Genomic DNA, 21,467 nt, shown 5'->3' with positions numbered 1-21,467 from the left:
TTGAGGTGCCCCGTCCCCATCTTGTGTAGCTACTGCAAAAGCTCACCCATGGCTAGAGCGATGGAGTGCAGGTCTGTGTGCATCTCTGGCAGAATCTGCTGAACCAGGTTCTTCATGGAGTCTGCCACCCTCCCCCTGGAGACCTCCATGTGTGCACAGGTTGGCATAACTTCATTAGCCAGCAGGCAGATGCTCTTCTCTACCTCACGTGCCACCCTGATGAGGGCCTCTGACATCGCTGCCTGATTCTCCCCCGTTTCTTACTGCCTCTCCAGCATCTCTTGGAAGGCCTGTCATCAGGCGCAATCCTCCAGGTGCCTCTTCCCCAGCATTCCTTTAAGTGCCGGTGATCTTGGTCTGACACTGCCCCCTCTCCTGCTGCACACGCATTTCTGTGCAGTGACCACCAGCACGTGAGACCATTCCTAAACTAGTAATACCCACTGAGGTGTGTGTCTCTGGGCTGGTGGAGGGTGCAGGTGTCTGCTGTGCCTCTACTGGTGCATTTTCTATATCAGCGATGTCCTTGCTCCCCTCTGGGTTTGTCCGAGTGCTGGGCAGGGCTTCTTCACTTTCGGGCCTTGCCCTCTTCCTGGTGGCACCTGTAAGTGAGAAAGGAGAGAGCGAGTGACTGCATGAGCTGCCTCCAAAATGGGGGACCAGCAACCTTTATGAGAAGCATGGATCCTTACCTAATGGAGGCTGCAAGCCAATCTCTCCATCTCCGATGGATCTGTCCTGCTCCATCCCTACCAGCTGGGCTGCCCACTCCTCAAAGTCGGTCTGTTCTTTGAAGTGTGGCCAACCCCCTCCTGTCTTCTCCCTCTCTCTTCTACTTTGGCTTAACTTCTCCTGCAAAAATAGAGAAGATGGGGTTGAGAGAATTGGGTTTCATGTATCTTTCCCATGCTTCCAGCCTTACAAAATAAGCCATTGGATTGTGTGACATGTGATTGATGCACTTCAGGTTGTCCAGAAGGGTTCTGGGCCAGCACCCTCCAGAGCGGTGAGCCCAGACAGATAGAATGATAAGGCTCACAGAGACATGTGGTTAGCGTGCTTGCTGCTGCCCTCAACACCTGAGCCCCTTCACCCCATCCCCCCAGACAGCATGTGAGCTCTCTGTGTGGAAGGGTCAGGGACCCACAGTGGTCTCTCTGCCTGCAGAGCAGACGGACTACAGTGGGGCTGTGAGGCATCACCTTATCATGTTGCCACTGAGGCCCATGTCCCTTGTGCCATTCATTGAGGTGAGTGTGAGCAGCTGAGGATTCACTTACCCTGGTGGAGCGGATGAGGTCATTCATCCTTTTGCAGCATTGCAGGGCAGTCCTCTGCTGGAGGCCCTGGGCACTGACTACCCTGGAGACTTGCTCCCATGCAGGGGTTCATCTCCCTGCTCGGCCTCCTCCTCCCATCCTGTGGCTAGAGGACGTCCCTCCTGGCCTCCACTTGGTTGAGTGGGACGCGCAGGGAGGCATTGCTGAATTTGGGTGCCGGAGCTCCCTATCCTCTTCGGGCCATCTCCTTCCTCAGTGTTCTGTCCGGGTGCCTTTAAAATATGGAAATTATGGTGGGGCGCGCACCATCCAGCCCGCTTTGCTGTGAACAGCATCGGGAAACCTCCGACTGCAGAGTTAATGAGGCTGGGGTGGCACAATGCTATTCCCGGCAGCCTCCGCGATGGGAAACACTCCCTGTCCTCGCCCCGCCCAGGACTTAGCCCCGGAATGGAAGCTCCCACCCGTAAAGCTGTGGAGAGAGAGAGTAAGGGCAGTTGATTGCTCCAGCTAACAGCTGGTCCAAACCGTGTCGTCCTATGCTTTAAGAAAAAAAGGATACTTTAAATTGCTTACCTGTTTTGCCTTTCTTAAGATGCCTTACAGTCATTCAGAATAGGTGATGATTAAATGTTTAAAAGAAAGTTTTCTCTCTAATTTATGTAGAAGAACGGACATTCCTTAATTTTTGGCCAAAGCAAAATTTGGATGATTTGATGGCTGTAATCCAGTCCTTGATCTCCACTCCAGTTCTGTATGTGGTATGTTCAGAGCTCCGTGCTGCTGCAGTGCATATGTTGGACTTGATACTTTGTGAATTTGTTTCAGTGAAACAAACTTAAAAATGTTAAGAAGTGCACAATATTGAGTCCGTGTTTTCAAAATGTATAGTATTTAGTGAACTGATCACTGGAATAGAATCCTCATTATTCTGTAATGTATGATTATAAAAGGTACACACTGCATCTCCCTGACCGGTTACATTCTTTATAATGTACCTTGCCAAATGTTACATTTTTTGTGGTTGTTACTGTATGAGGAGCTCTTCTAAGAAAGGGAGTTGACAGATGCCTACATCTCATCAGTTCAAACCACACAAAGATAACCTCTTTGCCTTGTTTAATTATTCACAATTGAATGCTTCTCCAAGATTTAGAGATTTAGATTAGTATGCTTATAGCTTAGTTTATTGTTTTTATTAAGTATTTGGATGCCATTCTCATTGTGAAACAGAAAACAAAGTCCTGGATTATTGGTGTTCAGGTGCAAGTTGTAGGGTAAGGTCAGCCCACTAGAATAAATATTTGGTCCTCTTAGTATCCTTAGGATCACCACAGGATAAGGAACAGGTTATGTATGACAGTAGCTTTAAAAAGGCTGATGGTCACTTTAAAGCAACTGAGTATAAAAATAGAGGTGGATGAGGTTGAGTAATGCTCCATTCAGTGACATAGCTTTGGAGGTCATGCAGGGAAGAACTTATCTTTTCAGATGAGAACCATCCTGCAGTAAACAGCAACGTCAAAGCAATGTGGATGAAAGTGATAGAGCATGGGAATGTTATTTTACCCAAGGTCAAAACCTTGGAGCAGGGAGGAAGAAATTTGCTGTGCTGTGCAATGTTTCTTAGGTAAGGTTAACTAAAGGAGTTCGGGAAAGCATCAAACTTAAGGAAAAAGCATTTAACCGCAGAAAGATGAGTGGCAGGTTAGATGATTGGTCAGAATATAAAGAACAGCACAGAATGACCAAAAGGTTAATCAGGAGAAAAAAATTAGAGTATGAGAGGAAGCTAGCTAGAAATGCAAAAAATGGATAGCAAGAGTTTCTACAGGTATTTAAACAGGAAAAGAGTAGGTAAAGTGAGTGTTGGTCCCCCAGAGAGTGAGAATGGGAAGTTAATAGTAGGTAATAAGGAAATGGCAGATGAAATGAAAAAATATTTTGCTTCTGTCTTCACTATAGAGGATACAAAAAACATTCCAGCAATAGCTGTAAATCAGGAGGTGGGAGAGAGGAAATTGGTGAAATTGCAATCACTAGGAAAGCGGTACTGTGCAAACTGATGGAGCTGCAGACTGACAAGTCTCCAGATGGACTTCATCCTAGGGTCTTAAAAGAGGTTGCTAATGAAGTAGTAGATGTTGGTGCTAATCTTCCAAAATTCCCTAGATTCAGGAAAGGTTCCATGAGGAAAGTAGCAAATATGGCCCCTCTACTCAAGAAGGGAGGGAGGCTGAAAACAGGAAACTATAGGCAGTTAGCTTGACATCTGTCGTTGGAAAGGTGTTAGAATCGATCATTAAAGAGGTTATAGGAAGGCACTTAGAAAAGCTCAAGAAAGAGCCAGCATAGTTTTAGGAAAGGGAAATCATGTTTAACCAATTTATTAGAATTCTTTGAAGGAGTAACATGTGCTGTGGATAAAGGGGAGCCTGTAGATGTACTGTACTTGGATTTCCAGAAGGCATTTGATAAGGTGCCACATCAAAGTTTATTGGAGAAAATAGAAGCGCATAGTGTAGGGGGTAACGTATTAGCATGGATAGAAGATTGGCTGACTGGCAGAAAACAGAGTGTATGCATAAATGGGTCCTTGTCAGATTGACAGAATGTGACGAGTGGAGTCCCACAGGGGTCTGTGCTGGGGACTCAAGCTTTTACAATTTACATTAAAGACTTAGATGGGGCGGGGTGGGGGGGGAGGGGGGGCGGGTGCAGTGAAGGTATGGTAGCTAAATTTGCAGATGACACAAAGATAGGTTTGAAAGTATGTTGTGCAGAAGGCATAAAAGGTTTGCAGATATAGATAAGTTGAGTGAGTGGGAAAAAATCTGGCAGATGGAGTATAATGTGGGAAAATGTGAAGTTATTCACTTTGGCAGGAAGAATAGAAAACAGGGTATTACTTAAACGGAGAACGACTGCAGAATTCTGAGGTGCAGAGGGACCTGGGTGTTCTAGTACATGAGTCACAAAAGGTTAGTGTGCAGGTACAGCAAGTAATCAATAAGGCTAATGGAATGCTATCCTTTATTAGGAGAAGAATTGAACATCAAAGTAAGCGCAGGCTAGATGAGTATTGTTGATTTTCGATCCCTTTTTATTCCGTACTCATCTAGCCCGCACTTGCAAAACCCAAAACAAAATGTCTACTTTTCGATGTGATTCTACGTTTGGGCAGCACTGTTACTCAGTTTGTGCTAGGCTATGTAGTGTTGACTATATGTCCCATTAAATGTGACAACCTAGAAGCACTAAGTACACTGTCAGAACTGGGAGTCTTAAATCTCATGTTCATATGCTCACAGAAGGTGACTGTTGACTCGAATGATTGGATGGCACATGTCTACTGTTTTACCCCCTTCCTGACATATATCCCTTTAATATTTGCAGATGTGACACCTCTCTAGCACAATAAAAGAGAAAAAGAATAAAATAAACAAAGGATACAAACTATGTGAGTTTGGGAATGGCCTTCTACCTGCCGTATCCCACTGTGTCTTTACCACCCGCCCCAGAATCTCCATGGCTCTCCTCTCACAAAGATTCAAGGGTCACAGATTTGGTGATTTGGCCCCTTCTCTATCTACATTTTCTGCCTCTAGTTACCTCCGAATGTAGATGACTTTGTATATGTCCACTTATGAAAGCCTAACCCTGTCTTTACAAGTGGCAGATAAAGACAGAGCATGGTGGGGTGTGTAGTTGGCTGTAAGACCTTGATGAACGAAAAGAGTATTAACGCTTTCTGAACTGAGTTTCCATGATCTATGACAGCAGATGTTGGGAACTAAAAGGAGTCACGTGTCAGCCGAGGTCCTGTCTGCTTGCTCAGGTAGATCTAAAAAAATAATCCCTCGGCAGTTTTTGAAGAAGAGCAGAATTCTCTCAGTGCACAGCATTGTGTCCTTAACTGACAGCACCAAAACAGATTAACAAGACACGCATCTCAACCTCTTTGTGGAATCTACAAATGGTCAGTTGTGGCACATTTTGGGACATCTTGAGAATATGAAATTCACTATATAAATTGCAAGTTCTTCAATCTTTCTTTCTCTAGGAAAATTGTTCTGGCACTTGTACGAAAGTAAACAGCACAAGGAGAAAATACCAAAGAACATAATTTAGTTCAGTTTGAATTCCTGCAGCATAATTTCTACAACACAACGGTGCTATAAGAAAGTTGTCTGATCACTTACTTGATAACAGTTGCGTTGTCAAGGATATCATTTGCCAGTCCAGGGTGTCGGTTGCCACCTCAACAAATATATAAATTATGTAATTGATTAGAAGAAATTACAAACAGTTTTTTCAGGTATTTTAAATTTCTGCAGCAGTTTGTATGTTTCCTAACTCAGTTGTCAGTGATAGAAGTAAAAACAATTGATAACAAGAATGTTTCCTGTTACAAAACCACTGAGTTTTGCATGAACCATTCAGAAAGCCTTGTGTAAACATTTTATGCTGGTTCATTTCGAGTGTCCCCAGAGAACAGATTTGCAGAAGTTGGAGTTTTGCTCTATTGCAGATTTTAACTGTTATTTTTTAAAATGCTAGACAGCATACTTCGTGATGCATCATCCTGGTTTCGTTGTTAAAAAGCATTTTAAATTTCAGAAGCAGGTGTATTTAGAGCATTTTATGTTCCATTTTGCCTTGAGAGTTTCTCAGTTAAAATGCGAGAAATGTGTTTTTTAAGCAGTTCAATTTTACCTCCTTTAATGATAAATCACAATTACATCAGTAAATAACAAGTGGCAAAACTGTCATTCTCAATAAAAATCCTACTGGAATCAATTTCAGCAAGATACATAAGGCTGTTTAGTGTTTTTGTCTGAGTTTCCACTTAGCTTTATTAGCTGCATTTATGCAACAGTTTTTGCTGCAGTATTTTTAGAAAAAGTCACCAATGTCCTTGCTTTTCACCAAACTGTAAACTAAAGAAAATGGTCAAGAAATTTGATGGCACCACACCTGTAATTTAGACACCAAGTGAGTGCCTCAATATCCCATATGGTGAACTGGGAACGACACTAGGTGCTGCCATATTGGATTAGACAGCCCTGTCCAGTGTACCCACCGGAACAATTTAAGATCATGAAGAAAATATTCAAATTAGGGTCCTACACTTGCTGTTTTAGGGCCAACCTTGTTAGATGTTTAAAGAAGAATGCTTGTCACGGTTGAATAGCTGGTAGGCAGTGTGTAAGATGTTGGGTGTGGGAAAACAAGGGTTGAAATAGCAGTGAGTGTGTGAATATAAGAAGAAGAAGGTGGAGTGAGTGTTTTGTAGTGATTATAGAAGAGTGATGGAAAACAGGGAGGGAGTATTGTGAGTAGTGAGGTTTGAGGTGTGAGCAGAGAATTAGAGAGCAGCAATTCTTACCTTGGCAACCTTGGTCATTTCATTGAATTTTTTTTTTCCCTCCAGCATTATAGTCATGACCTGGAAGATAGGTTCCTGGCATTGGCCTTATCAACATCCTCTTTCCAATGATGGTGAAGGTGTAATCTGGAGGGCTTCCTGCCCCAAGCGGAGAGCAGGATTTCCCTCCTCCTGTCCGCTGCCTGCACCAGGGGTCTCCAATGTGCAGAGAACCTGGGTGCCCTGTCTGGACCCCTTACAATCAAATTAGCCCTTTGAGAATGACTCTTCATGTCTGTAGCCAAAGTGCACCTGTCCTTTAATAGTGCTAGCTCCCTTTAAGTGGTTTCGGAGATGCCCGATTTCCTGACACAATATTCTCGCGACCACGCATTTGCAATTTTACATGGAAATGCTGAAGTTGCGGTCAGTGATTCTCTGATGCTCCACAGGATGTGTTGTTGAAGTCCCTGCAGAGGGAATTCATTATGATGAAAATTCCATAGGTTTTAACTTTGCTGCTTTAAAGTTTGTTTATGATTTTTCACTTTCTTTCTAAATGTCCTGTGTACCCTAATCTTTATTTTGCTGTGGTGATTAAAAAGTGATGGATAATCAGTACATCTTGTTTCCTGGTTTAAAAACAAAAAAATACTGGAAATACTCAGCATCTATGGAGAGAAACAGAAATAATGTTTCAGGCTGATGATCTTTCATCAGAACAGGTTACTTGCCAGTTAGCTGTTGGTGAGAATCCTTCAATGTGATTGGCTGCTTAACCTGTTTGATGACAGCACTTTTGCTGGACACTGGCAGAATCCAGACTCTCTGGTAGTTGTCCGTAGAAAGGTGAAAGATTGCTAGATCTTTGTGGGCAACTTTCTTTGAAATTAGTGGTGAGTGCTACTGAGCAAAATACCCAGGCCCATATGTTGTATCTTTCATGTAACTACTCCTACCATTCTTTTATATTCTAGATTAAATATCTACTGCATTAAATATGCCTGCTGTGGTGGCATCGCAAATTATGGAGGAAGGAGGAATAGCCTTTGATGTTTTGGAAAGGTTTTGTAGCAGCCATGAACAAACATATGCTGAATTCCTGGAATCGTTTATGCACCTTAGGAAAGGTAAGCAGCTTTGTCAGGCGATGAGTCTTGAATAATGGATGAAGACAAGGGAAGTACAGAGGGATAGAGTTTCCGTTTTGGGCACAATTGGCGATTCCAGTGCAAATGACGTCCAAATTGCACCTGATTTGAAAAGTGTTGCCCCCTCCCCACCCCTCAAACCCACTCCTGGTTCTGCTCAATCCGATTTGTATATCACCAATTTAAAATCTGCAATGAACTAGCATAATTAGACAGCATATTAAAATGTCATTTTAAAAAATGCTTTAAAAATTAATCCCTGATATATTTTAAGAGTGGTAACTTGGTAAAGTTTGATTAATTTAGCTGAAAATGGGTTTATCATAAGAAAATAATCATTTTAAAACAGCGTCAATTCACCACTTGTGACTAACCTGATTTCAAATGACTGAACATTTTAAAATAAATGCATAACTATTTTCTAGTTAATTGGTGTACTCAGTTCCTTTATAAATTGAAAAAAAGTTCATTCAAAACCTTACAAAATGTACCTCTTTGTGTCCTTGTCCCCAAAAGATCCAGCTTCATTTGTGGAACTCGCAAAAGGCCCATAGATGAGCACAATTAGTGTAAACTCCCAATGGTGATTAATTCACTCTGGGGAGCATGGAGTATTTTGTGAGTGGGCCCTGCTTCTAGGATGATGGCTGGAATTTTCCGCTCCCGCTAGGGTTGGGAATTGTGGTGGGTGGGAATGCAATACTGGACGGAATCATCCCAGATTAGCACTAAGTGCGGTAGCGGGTGGGTAAAACAACGTTTTACCCGCGGGCTGCGATGGCGGCTTCTCACGCCGTATTATCCTAAACCTGCTGCATTAATTACGCATTCCTGGGAAACATACCATTTCCATGGTGGGCAGGCTCCGATTTGCATGCCACACCATCACCTCGCTGCTTCATCATGCCGGGCACCATATTTAAAGTGCAGCCGCGCACACACCTCTCAGTGCTTCCAGCCCAGGACTGCTGCAAATAAGACATGGCTCCAAAAGGTAAGAAGACTGCAGCCCCCAGATCTAGTGGCACGTCCCTCAAGTGCCTTTTGGACACAGTGGAGGTCCACCATGATGACCTCTAACCACTCTCTGGCCGCTGGAGGGGCAGCAACATTACCACTTCGGCTTGGTAGGCGATGGCAGTAGTGATGGGTGCCAATGCTGCACAGAAGAGGTTGGCAATCCAATGCAGACAGAGGATAAATGATCTTATCCGTGCCACCAGGGCGTGGCAATCATCTGATCACTTTAAACTCACACACTCACAAGGCCATCACACATTCACTGGCATCTCACTCACTGCCAGCCCGAGGGACATCACCACCCACTCTCTCACACACACCCTCACATCTCCATCTGGCCTCATCTCCTCTGGAGACTGTCTCCTCAGCCCTCACCATCTTGAGGCCACTTGCATAGATCAACTTGTGCCCCCACACAAACCCTGGGATTACCCCCCTTCCTCTGTACAGTCCTCACCCTGCAGCCTCTTCCTTTGCCTGAGGCCACTTCTCCCCCTTCCCCAAGCAAGCCTTAGCCCTGCAGCCATACAAAGCCAATCCCGCCTTATGGCTGGTCTGGTAGGTAGAGACCTGCCCGTGACCCCCCCTAAAAGTGATGTGCTGTTTGCGAAACCTGGCGCTGATGACTGCGAGTGCTGCCCAAAGCAAGGTAGGCAAACAAACCTCGAAGTCCCGAGAGAAGTGCAGCTCACCCGGAGCACGTCACTTATGTACAGTTGTGAATTGCCGACATGGGCGGATGACCCAGTGTTTGGGGAATGAGTCCAGCGGGCTAGCCTGATAATGAAATGCAGATGTATTAAAAATAGGTTCCCGACATCTGATGGCGGGAAACGCAGCCTGCTATCGACAGGCTGAGCGGACAGTCATAATCTGGTTTCACAACGTTGTGAAGTCGATTTTTGGCCCTCTCGCCACATTATCCTCTCATGCCTCCGAGCACAGACGATGCCAGTGGGCATGGACAATTCTGCCCATTCACTGTGAGGTTAAAAGGTGGATATCCATGAGTGGGAAAATAAGTTGGAATTTTCCCTTCAGGACTTTCATGGTGGCCTAATGCCAGGTCGACCTTCCCACTGATCCCTGTCGGGAACCCTGACATGAATCATAGCATGTCATGAATACCCATTAAAATCACAACTCACCGGAATCACATTTTCCCTCCTAATTCAGTGCCACAGATGCCACAGTGTCAGGTAAGTATTTACTACTTTTATCGCTTATAGCTTTTAAGGTCATATTTTGTGGTTCATCGTTTGTAAGGGCTATATTCTGTAACAACAAGGAGCAGGGAAGAAGGGCCCTAGAGCAATTGATATTATTTGATATTAAGTATCTTCCAAAAGGTTTAATTTAATTTAAAGGGCTAAGTCATGGCAGGAGAGCTCAAAGCCATGGTGTGCTCCTCCTGCTCTATGTGGGAAGCCGGGAACATTTCCACTGCCCGGGGCCAGCATGTATGTGGGAAATGTCTCCAGCTGCAGCTCCTGGAGGCCTGAGTTTCAGAACTGGAGCGGCGTCTGGGGACACTGTGGAGCATCCACGAGATGGAGAGTATCGTGAATAGCACGTATAGAGAGATGGTCACACCACAGGCTAAGAGTCCACAAGCAGGAAGGGACAGAGCAAGAGGACTAGGCAGGCAGTGCAGGAATCTCCTGTGGCTACTCCCCTGCAAAACAGATATACCGCTTTGGATACTGTTGAGGGGAATGGCCTCTCAGGGGAAAGCAGCAACAGCCAAATTCGTTGCACCACGGTTGGCTCTGCTGCACAGGGGAGGAGTAAAAAGTGTGGGAATGTAATAGTTATAGGGGATTCAATTGTAAGGGGAATAGATAGGTGTTTCTGTGGCAGCAAACGTGACTGCAGTATGGTATGTTGCCTCCCTGGTGCTAGTGTCAAGGATGTCTCAGAGCGGCTACAGGACATTATGAAGGGGGAGGGTGAACAGCCAGTGGTCGTGGTACACATTGGCACAAACAACGTAGGCAAAAAAAGGGATGAGTTCCTAAAAGCAGAATATAGGAGGATGCAGCGATGCTTCAGTGTGATTTGGATAAGCTGAGTGAGTGGGCAAATGCATGGCAGATGCAGTATAATGTGGATAAATGTGAGGTTATCCACTTTGGTAGCCAAAACAGGAAGGCAGATTATTATCTGAATGGTTATAAATTGAGAGAGGGGAATGTGCAACGAGACCTGGGTGTCCTCGTACACCAGTTGCTGAAGGTAAGCATGTAGGTGCAGCAGGCGGTAAAGAAGGCAAATGGTATGTTGGTCTTTATAGCGAGAGGATTCGAGTACAGGAGCAGGGATGTCTTGCTGCAATTATACAGGGCCTTGGTGAGACCATATCTGGAATATTGTGTGCAATTTTGGTCTCCTTATCTGAGGAAGGATGTTGTTGCTATAGAGGGAGTGCAGCGAGGGTTTACCAGGCTGATTCCTGGGATGACAGGACTGACACATGAGGGGAGATTGAATCTGGAGTTCAGAAGAATGAGGGGGGATCTCATAGAAATGTATAAAATTCTAATAGGACTAGACAGGATAGATGCAGGAAGGCTGTTCCCGATGGTGGGGGAGTCCAGAACTAGGGGTCACAGTCTGAGGATACAGGGTAGACCATTTAGGATTGAGATGAGGAGAAATTCCTTCACCTGGAGAGTGGTGAGCCTGTGGAATTCGCTACCACGGAAAGTAGTTGAGGCCAAAACATTGTATGTTTTCAAGAAGGAGTTAGATGTAGCTCTTGGGGCAAAAGGGATCAAAGGTTATGGGGAGAAAGCGGGAGCAGGCTATTGAGTTGGATCAGCCATGATCATAATGAATGGCGGAGCAGGCTCAAAGGGCTGAATGGCCTACTCCTGCTCCTAGTTTCTACATCAGTGGGTAATTAGACTTGTCTGATTTACAACCGGATGAAAGTGGTGTGCACCTGCCTGCCTTCACTTCACTTGCAACATAGAGGTGCGTACACGCAGTTTTCACTTACTTTTCACTGCGCTGCCACCATCTCCCACCACTGCTCCGACCACTGGCAAAGCTGCTCTCTCAGGTGAGACCAGGGTGCAGTGGGCATGCAGGGCTACATAATCTCAGCAGAGACTGGTATGAGGGCAGGCAGGGCTGCACTCTACCTGGAGAGATGAGACTGTGGAAAGCCGGGGGGGAATAGGCGCATTCATGCTGGGATGGGAGGCGGAGATGACCAAGGGAGGGAGTGAGGGGATAGGAGGCAGAGGAATGATGGGGTGGAGGGTTATGAGGAATTCACCAAGGCTCCTTAGACAACACCTTCCAAACCCACCATCACTACCATCTAGAAGGACAAGGGCAGCAGATATATGGGAACACCACCATCTGGAAGTTCCCCTCCAAGCCACTCACCATCCTGACTTGGAAGTATATCGCCGTTCCTTCACTGTTGCTGGGTCAAAATCCTGGAACTCCCTCCCTAACAGCACTGTGGGTGTACCTACACCACATGGACTGCAGCAGTTCAAGAAGGCAGCTCACCACCACCTTCTGAAGGGCAACTAGGGATGGGCAATAAATGCTGGCCCAGACAGCGAAGCCTACATTCCGTGAATAAATAATATAAAAAAGGAACAAAGCATAGAGGGCTGGCATGCAGAGGAATGGCTGAGACTGGGTGGACTGGAGCCTGATATGGAAAGGGTGGACACAGGCTCATGACGGGTTTGGGTGAGGTTTAGTTTTGGATGAGAGGAATAGGGTTCACACAGGTTCATGAGTGGGGGAGGGGTGACTTAGAGCATGAAAGGGAAGGGCTGTACACAGACCCGTGACTGGGGGGTGTGGTTTGATGGAACTGGGAGGGTAAGTGGTAGTCAGTCAAGTAGTCACGTCTCTTTGGAGCACATTGTCGGGATGGGGAATCGAAGCCAGTTCTGGGGCTCTGCGAGCCATGTTACAGGTCAATGCATGGCACACATGTCATGGCCCTGGCCCAGGGAGGGGGAAGCACTGTGGGGTGGTGGACATAATGGTGTGCAGGGTGTGGTCAGTGTCTCACACATGGTGGTCCTGGGGGTTCTTGGCTCAGTACCGGGTTGCAAATGGTATTGTTATGGGCAGGCAAGGCATCTGCAGCCTGTAGATGGGGAACATGTAATACGGGAGGTGGGTGGTGGGGACTACGTAAAGCTCCAGTGAGGGTGCTCTCAGTTTGTGATGCTACAGACGGCCTCAAGATGGGGAGGGCTGAGGTCCGCATGGGGCATAGGGACATCCAGGCATACGGGGAGGTGATGGCATAGTGGTGTTGTCACTGGACTATTATTCCAGAGACCCAGGTTGATGTCCTGGGGACCCAGGCTTGAATCTCGCCATGGCAGATGGTGAAATTTGAATTCAATAAAAATCTGGAATTAAAAGCCTGATGATGACCATGAAGCCATTGTCGATTGTTGTAAAAACTCATCTGGATCACTAATGTCCTTTAGGGAAGGAAATCTGTCGTCCTTACCTGGTCTGGCTGACATGTGACTCCAGATCCAAAGCATATGATTGACCCTTAAAATGCCCTCTGCACAGAGGCAATAAATGCTGGTCTAGCCAGCGACACCCTTATCCCATGAACGAATAAAAAGAAACATCTACAGTGATAGATTCAGTGGGGAGGGGGAAGGACAGGAATGTCCACATTGATTGCAATGGGCTCCAGGGTTACAGGGGGAGGCTTAAGAGTGACCGGAGGGAATTTTATCTGTACATTGTGTGTGTCATGAAAATATGATAATTTTCATAATATAACTGTGATTTATTGTAATGGTAGGCGTGTGCGTGTGTGTGTGTGTCTGTGTGTGTGTGTGTGTGTGTGTCTGTGTGTGTGTCTGTGTGTGTGTGTGTGTGTGTGTGTCTGTGTGTGTCTGTGTGTGTGTGTCTGTGTGTGTGTGTCTGTGATTTAATTGAATTGGAGACAGCTGGCCTGGAGGCTTTGACATATGAAAAGGGAAGCTCGGTTTGAAATGCTAAATATGTAAACATGGATGAAGTTTTAGAACGTGAGGTATGAGGAACATTTGCATTTTTAGATAAACCAGAGTAGTTTGAATTTCAAAGGGATTTTAAGATGTTAGATTTAGCCATAAGAAGCTAAGCCAAACAGTGTGTTTATTTTTTCCAAAGGTTACTGATAAAATTAGTACCATGAAAGATATTTATTATGAGAAAAGTAAAGTTGCAAAAACATATGGGAACAATGGAATTTGCATTAAAAGGGAGAAATGTGTATAAAGGAGATGAGGTTATGTGTAAGGAGGAAGGCATTGTAAGGCCTAACACAAGTGTGAAAAACCTCCAGCCTCTGTGCATCAAGTTGCTGTCTACAGGAACCGAAGCTTAGAAAACTCACTTTGAATATCACTCTCCAGGGTATAGTGTGCTTTGTCTGGCTCAGTTTAAATCTATCTGTTTTTACTGTTGCCTTAATGGAGGTGTAATTGGGAGCCAAGTTAATTAGGGGATTTAGGAGTTACTGTATTAGTAGGTTGTACACCTATGTATGTGCTTGAAATCTTTTCTTTTGTTAATTTTTTTTCAGCCATGGGATGTGGGCTTCGCTGTCTGGGCCAGTATTTATTGCCCATCCGTAGTTGCCCTTGAGAAGGTGGTGGTGAGCTGCCTTCTTGAACTGCTGCAGTCCATGTGGTGCAGGTACACCCACAGTGTTGTTAGGGAGGGATTTCCAGGATTTTAACCCAGCGACAGTGAAGGAACAGCGATATATTTCCAAGTCAGGGTGGTGAGTGACTTGGAGGGGAGCTTCCAGGTGGTGGTGTTCCTATCTCTCTGCTGCCCTTGCCCTTCTAGATGGTAGCGGTCGTGGGTTTGGAAGGTACTGTCAAAGGAGCCTTGGTGAATTCCTGCAATGCATCCTGTAGATGGTACACACGACTGCTACTGTGCGTTGGTGGTAGATGGAGTGAATGTTTGTAGATGTAGTTCCAATCAAGTGGGCTGCATTGTCCTGGATGGTGTCAAGCTTCTTGAGTGTTGTGGAAGCTGCACTCATCCAGGCAAGTGGAGAGTATTCCATCACAATCCTGACTTGTGCCTTGTAGATGGTGGACAGGGTTTGGGGAGTCAGGAGGTGAGTTACTCATTGCACGATTCCTAGCCTCTGATCTGTTCTTGTAGCCGCAGTATTTATATGGTTAGTCCAGTTCAGTTTCTGGTCAATGGTAATGCCCAGGATGTTGATAGTGGGGGATTCAGCGATGGTAATGCCATTGAACATCAAGGGGCGATGGTTGGATTCTCTCTTATTGGAGATGGTTATTGCCTGGCACTTGTGTGGCACAAATGTTACTTGCCACATATCAGCCCAAGCCTGGTTATTGTTCAGGTCTTGCTGCATTTGGACATGGACTGCTTCAGTATCTGAGGAGTTGCGAATGGTGCTGAACATTGTGCAATCATCATCAAACATTCCCACTTCTGACCGTATGTTAGAAGGAAAGTCATTGATGAAGCAACTGAAGCTGGTTGGGCCGAGGACACCACCCTGAGGAGCACCTGCAGTGATGTCCTGGAGCTGAGATGACTGACCTCCAATGATCACAACCATCTCCCTTTGTGCTAGGTATGACTCCAACCAGCAGAGAGTTTTCCCCCTGATTCCCATTGACTTCAGCTTTGCTAGGGCTGCTTGATGCCACACTCTGTTAAATGCTGCCGTGATTTCAAGGACAGTCACTCTCACTTCACCTCGGGAGCTCAGCTCTTTTGTCCATGTTTGGACCAAGGCTGCAATGAGGTCAGGAGCTGAGTGGCCCTGGCGGAACCCAAACTGTGCATCAGCGAGCAGGTTATTGCTAAGCAAGTGCCACTTGATAGCACTGTTGATGTCCCCTTCCATTACTTAACTGATGTTTGAGAGTAGGCTGATGGGGCGGTAATTGGCCGGGTTGGATTTGTCCTGCTTTTTGTGTACAGGACATACCTGGGCAATTTTCCACATAGTCGAGTAGATGCCAGTGTTGTAGCTATAGTGAAACAGCTTGGCTAGGGGCGTGGCAAGTCCTGGAGTACAGATCCACAGTACTATTGCCGGAATATTGTCAGGGCCCATAGCCTTTGCAGTATCCAATGCCTTCAGCCGTTTCTTGATATCACGTGGAGTGAATCGAATTGGCTGAAGACTGGCACCTGTGATGCTGGGGACCTCTGGAGGAGGCCGAGATGGATCTTCCACTCGGCACTTCTGGCTGAAGATTGTAGCAAATGCTTCAGCCTTATCTTTTGCACTGATGTGCTGGGCTCCTCCATCATTGAGGATGGGGATATTTGTGGAGCTTTCTCCTCCAGCGAGTTGTTTAATTGTCCACCACCATTCACGACTGGATGTGGCAGGACTGCAGAGCTTAGATCTGATCCGTTGGTTGTGGGATTGCTTAGCTCTGCCTATCACTTGCTGCTTATGATGGTTGGAATGCAAATAGTCCTGTGTAATAGCTTCACCAGGTTGACACCTCATTTTTAAGTATGCCTGGTGCTGCTCCTGGCATGCCCTTCTGCATTCTTCATTGAGCCAGGGTTGATCCCCTGGCTTGATGGTAATGGTAGAGTGGGGGATATGCCGGGCCATGAGGTTACAGATTGTGTTCGAGTACAATTCTGCTGCTGATGGCCCACAGCACCTCATGGATGCCCAGTCTTGAGTTGCTAAATCTGTTCGAAATCTATCCCATTTAGCACAGTGGTAGTAGTGGCACACAACATGATGGAGGGCATCCTCAATGTGAAGGTGGGATTTTGTCTCCACAATGATATTGTCCAGCACTATTGTTTTAGTAATGCTAATTTCCTTCAATTCCTCCTTCTCACTAGGCCCTTGGTTCCCTACTATTTCTGGGAAGCTATGTGTCTTCCTCCGTGAAGACAGAACTACAGTAGCTGTTTAATTGCTTTGCCATTTCCTTATTTTCTATTATAAATTCTCCCGTTTCAGACTGTAAGACATTTGTCTTCACTACTCTTTTTTTTTACATACTTATAGAAGTTTAACTGTCTGCTTTTATGTTCCTTGCAAGTTTACTCTCATATTCTATTTTTCCACACTTAATCAGTCTCTTGGTCCTCCTCTGCTGAATTCTAAACTGCTCCCAATGCTCAGGCTTGCTACTTTATCTAGCAACTTTATATGACTCCTCTTTGGATCTAATTCTATCCTTAATTTCTTTTGTTAGCTGTGATTGGGTCACTTCTCCTCTTGTGTATTTGCGCCAGAAAGGAATATATAACCGTGGCAATGCATACATTCGTTCCTTAAATATTAACCATTGTCTGTCCACCATCATGAGTTTTAATGAAGTTCCCCAATCTATCTTAGCCAACTCACGCCTCATACCTTCGTAGTTTCCTTTGTTAAGATTTAGGACCCTGGAGCAGAATTTTTAGATTGGTGTGTGGGCATGTGCCCGACCCGCTCGAGCGTAAAATAGCACGTGATGACGTTGGATGAGCGTCAAAAGTTGGAAGTGTGTCCACTGACCATTAAGAGGTCAATTAAGCCTGTTAAATTTCCAATTGTCCCCGATTTTTTGTGGTTTGCCCAATCTTCTGTTTGGCAGACGGGCAAATCTGCCAGGTGGACTTTGCATTTTTGATGAAACCTCATCCAAGGGCGAGATGAGGTTTCCGTTATTAAATTTAAAAAAATGTATGGCCAGAATTTTTGTCATGTATTATGTTCAGGTGACTGATTCTGATGCGTCCACATTTTTTTTCCAGATTTTAAAATCTTTATTTATTGGTTTTAAATTCTTCAGCTCCCTGAAGCAGTTCTCTGTCTTCATGGAGCTTTCATTCCGAGCCCCACTACGTCCGCACTTATGTCAGCACCCGCCCTCCTTCCATCCCCATCCCGGCAGCGCTGAGCATTTCAGCGCGTGTTTCACGCCTGGCCGTTAATTGGCTAGCCAGTGTGAAATCGCGGTCGGAGGCGGATCGCGGGCAGCAGTCCATTCCCCGGCTGTTCCTGAGCCCGCCGATCGCACCCACACAGCGACCTAAAATTCCTGCCCCTAGTTTCAGACCGGACCACTTCACTTTCCATCCTAATGAAGAATTCTATCATTGTTATGGTCACTGTTCCCTAAAGGATTCCACACAACAAGATTATCAATTAAATCCTTCTCATTGCACAATACCAAATCTAGAATAGCCGGTTCTCTAGTCGGTTCCTAGGCGAGATTGGCCTTTCCCAGCATTCACCCACACCCTCCACCAGCGCAGAGTCACATACCTCGGAGGGTCCTAGATCTCAGTTGGGCAGCCCTCAAAGTGCTAGAGACCTGGCCTGTCACTGCCTCTGACTGTTGGGGAGACGTGTCAGTGAGGTGGTCTCCAGATAGTGAAGCTGAGCCTAACTGAGATCTAAGAGCCCCCCGAGGTGTGTGCCCCTGCGCTGGTGGAGGGTGTGGGTGAATGCAGTGACGGCTCGATGTCCAGTGGGTCCTCAGCATCATCATCCAAGATGGACTGGGAGCTGCAGCTGAGGGGCTGGCTGGAGGTGTGTCTCAGCCTGCTCCTGCTGGTGTCTGGAAGAGAGCAAAGATGGAATTAGTTCCTGAGGAAGCTGAATCCCAACATTACGTTTAATTCACTGTGAAGGTCATGATGTGCTTGACGAATGGTAGGTTCATCCGTGCTGCTTTCCTGGGAAAGGCCGATCTCACCTTTGCCTCAGGAGCGATCCCTGCCCTCCCCTACCATCTCAGCTGCCTCCTCCTTGGATGGAGTCAGTGTCTGTATTTTGGGGATTCCCCCGCCGGTCTGGGATCTCTCTCTCATTGTGGTCCAGCTTTGCCTGCATAAAGACAGATGGCATGGAATGTGATGAGAACGGGTAGAGGAGAAGCTGGGAAGTGGGCATGGCCGCTGTGTGTACTGTGCCCTCCCCAGTAAGGGCAGAAGATGTTGAATGTGCAGGATGATTCATGAAATGGTGCTGATGTCTGTGTGAGACATCCAGTGCAGGTGTCCCTTCTGCAAATAGAGTTTGAGATCCATGGGGGCACTGGTTTAAAATTAGGGGTCGCCCTTATAGGACAGAGATGAGGAGAATGTTTTTCTCTCAGACAGTTGTGTGACTTTGGAACTCTGCCTCAGAAGGTGGTGGAGGTGGGGGTCATTGAATATTTTTAAGGTGAAGGTAGCTAGAATCCTGTAGGCAAGGGAATCAAAGGTTATTGGGGGTAGATGGGAATGTGGAATTCGAAACACAAACAGATCAGCAATGATCTTATTGAATGGCGGTGCAGGTTCGAGGGGCCGAATAGCCTACATCTGTTCCTATTTCATATGTTTGGTTGTGGACTGTAACCCTTAGAGTGCCTGATGTCATTATGAGAGTGTGAGTCTAGAGCGAGTAGAAGGTAGACTTACCCTGGCAGAGTGGATGAGATCATTCGTCTTCTTCCTGCATTGCAGCACATTTCTTTTCTTTGTGCCACTAGTATAGAACTCCCTGGCGGCCTCCTCCCAGGCCAGTGAGGTCAGTTTGGCCACCCTCCTGCTGCCATCCCTCAGGTGAGGAAAACCTGAATCTAAGGGTGAAAAAGCTTATCAGCATCGAAATAAACTGCTAATTCCATCCATAAGTAGCAGAAAGAAGTTTTTCAAAACATTAACCAATTTCCGGTGATGTTGCACATGTGGAGTCATGACCAGGTAGAGGTTCTTAGGTGAAATGTACAGGCAGTCCTCAGACTTACAACACAATTGGTTCCTGAAATCCTCATCTTAAGTTAAAATGTCGTAACTCGGAACCAATTTTCCCATAAGAACAATGTTATAAATGGGGGTGAAAGTAAAATACTGTGGATGCTGGAAATCTGAAATAAAAACAGAATATGCTGGAAAAGCTCAGCAGCTCTGACAGCATCTGCGGAGTGAGAAACAGAATTAATGTTTCGAGTCTGTATGACTCTTCAAATGTTATAAATGGGGTCCTATTATGTAATAAATGGGGGATTGGTTCCTGAACCAAAGCCCGATACCCTATTTTGTACTCAATCAATTATAGACGAATAACATAGCAACATTAATCTATTTATGTTTTTTTTATTCATTCATGGGATGTGGACATCACTGGCTAGGCTAGAATTTATTGCCCATCCCTAATTGCCCTTGTTCAGATGGCATTTAGGAGTCAACCACATTGCTGTGGGTCTGGAGTCACATGTAGGCCACACCAGGTAAGGTCATCAGATTTACTCCCCTAAAGGGCATTAGTGAACCAGATGGGTTTTTACAACAATCGGCAATGGTTTCATGTCATCATCAGACTTTTAATTCCAGATTTTTATCTGCCATGGTGGGATTCGATCCCAGGTCCTCAGAATATTACCATGGGTCTCTGGAATACCAGTCCAGTGACAATACCACTATGCCAACCTCCCTCGGTAATAGCAATCATATTGGCATTTAAAAATCACATAATAAGCTAAAAATACATGTAGAAATATAGTACCGTACTGCAGTAAAGGCATCGGAACCACAACTGAGGGTTTTGAGTTAGAGAGATTGGCAGTGCAGAACGTTGATGTGCAGGTATGAACATTTGAACTTGTTTGCTGGCGTGGCGTCGTAAAGTCAAAACTGATGTGGGAAAGTCAAAACATGATGTCAATTTATAAATGTCGGAAGTGCCATTTATCGTAACTCAAACACAAAGCCGAAAATACTGGAAATATGCGGCAGGTCTGGCAGCATCTGTAGAGAGAGAAGCAGAGTTACTGTTTCAGCTCAATGACGTTTTGTCAGAGCTGTGGGCAGAAATTTCCCCCAGTCAAGGGCTGGGGTTGTGTGGGGGTGGGCGTGAACCCGATCGGCACCTCTGATCGGGGCCACGCTGCCATTCTCCTGGGAAGTGCTGAGCGTTCCCTGTGCGGGCGGGGGGGATTCCCTGAGTCAAGGCCTGTGCTCTTTCGCGCATGCCTCAGGGAGGAAGAAAGGTGAAAAAAATATATAAGGACCTGTCCCGTCATGTGAAACTGTCACATGAGCTGGGACATGTCCAGTAATTTTTTCAAAAGTTTTTATTTAATTAATGAACCCTTCATGAAACCTCATCCCACCCGTGGATGAGGTTTAATGAAACATGCAAAGGCCGCCTGGGCTTTTTGCCTGCCCGACAACCTTAAGGTTGGACGGGCAGCATTCTTAACAACTTTAATTACTTTCTTAATGGCCTTAATAGGCCTTTGACAGTTTGGTGGGAGCACAGCTGAGGGCCACTGAACTGACAATCTAAATGACATGCCTGATGTCGCCATGCATCATTTTACACATCGGTGAGCAGGCCCCACCCCTGCTTGCCAAGCCGAAAATTCTTCCCTGTGTTTTTATTTCAGATTTCCAGCATCTGTAGTATTTTGCTCTTGTTGTTTGCAGACGTAATTTAGTCCCTATTTTTAAAGCCATAAATTCGGTCCCTATTTTAATAAGATATTGAAGTCGTATTGTTCATAGTAACTAGTAAGATTGGGTGCAACTTGGGAACCAGTAGGTTGGGGTATAGGAACATTTCTGCAGCCTAAACTGAGGAGCTGGAAAGCTCATAACTGAAATTCTAAAGTGTAATTATAGCATGACAAATTTATATACACG

The 21,467-nt window shown here is 45.6% G+C and overlaps 2 protein-coding genes across 3 annotated transcripts in view; one reads left to right on the top strand and one right to left on the bottom strand.

Moving 5' to 3' along the window:
- Positions 1-1,424, bottom strand: part of rag2 (recombination activating gene 2) — a 31,104-nt gene extending 29,680 nt beyond the window's left edge. Inside the window, exon 1 of the mRNA XM_078549581.1 lies at positions 1,281-1,424. The gene's annotated coding sequence lies outside the window, so the exon portion shown is untranslated. The remainder of the gene's footprint in view (positions 1-1,280) is intronic.
- The window catches only part of iftap (intraflagellar transport associated protein), a 65,122-nt gene that overhangs the window by 21,193 nt on the left and 22,462 nt on the right, over positions 1-21,467 (top strand). For both annotated transcript variants that reach the window (XM_078549583.1, XM_078549584.1), the window contains exon 2: positions 7,626-7,778. In XM_078549583.1, coding sequence (XP_078405709.1) covers positions 7,649-7,778 — 130 coding nt within the window. In that variant the 5' untranslated portion in view covers positions 7,626-7,648. The remainder of the gene's footprint in view (positions 1-7,625; positions 7,779-21,467) is intronic.

Source organism: Cetorhinus maximus, chromosome 9 (genome assembly GCF_964194155.1).
Source record: "Cetorhinus maximus chromosome 9, sCetMax3.hap1.1, whole genome shotgun sequence".
NCBI classification, from domain to species: Eukaryota; Metazoa; Chordata; class Chondrichthyes; order Lamniformes; family Cetorhinidae; genus Cetorhinus; species Cetorhinus maximus.
This window is presented reverse-complemented; position numbering and strand designations above follow the sequence as displayed.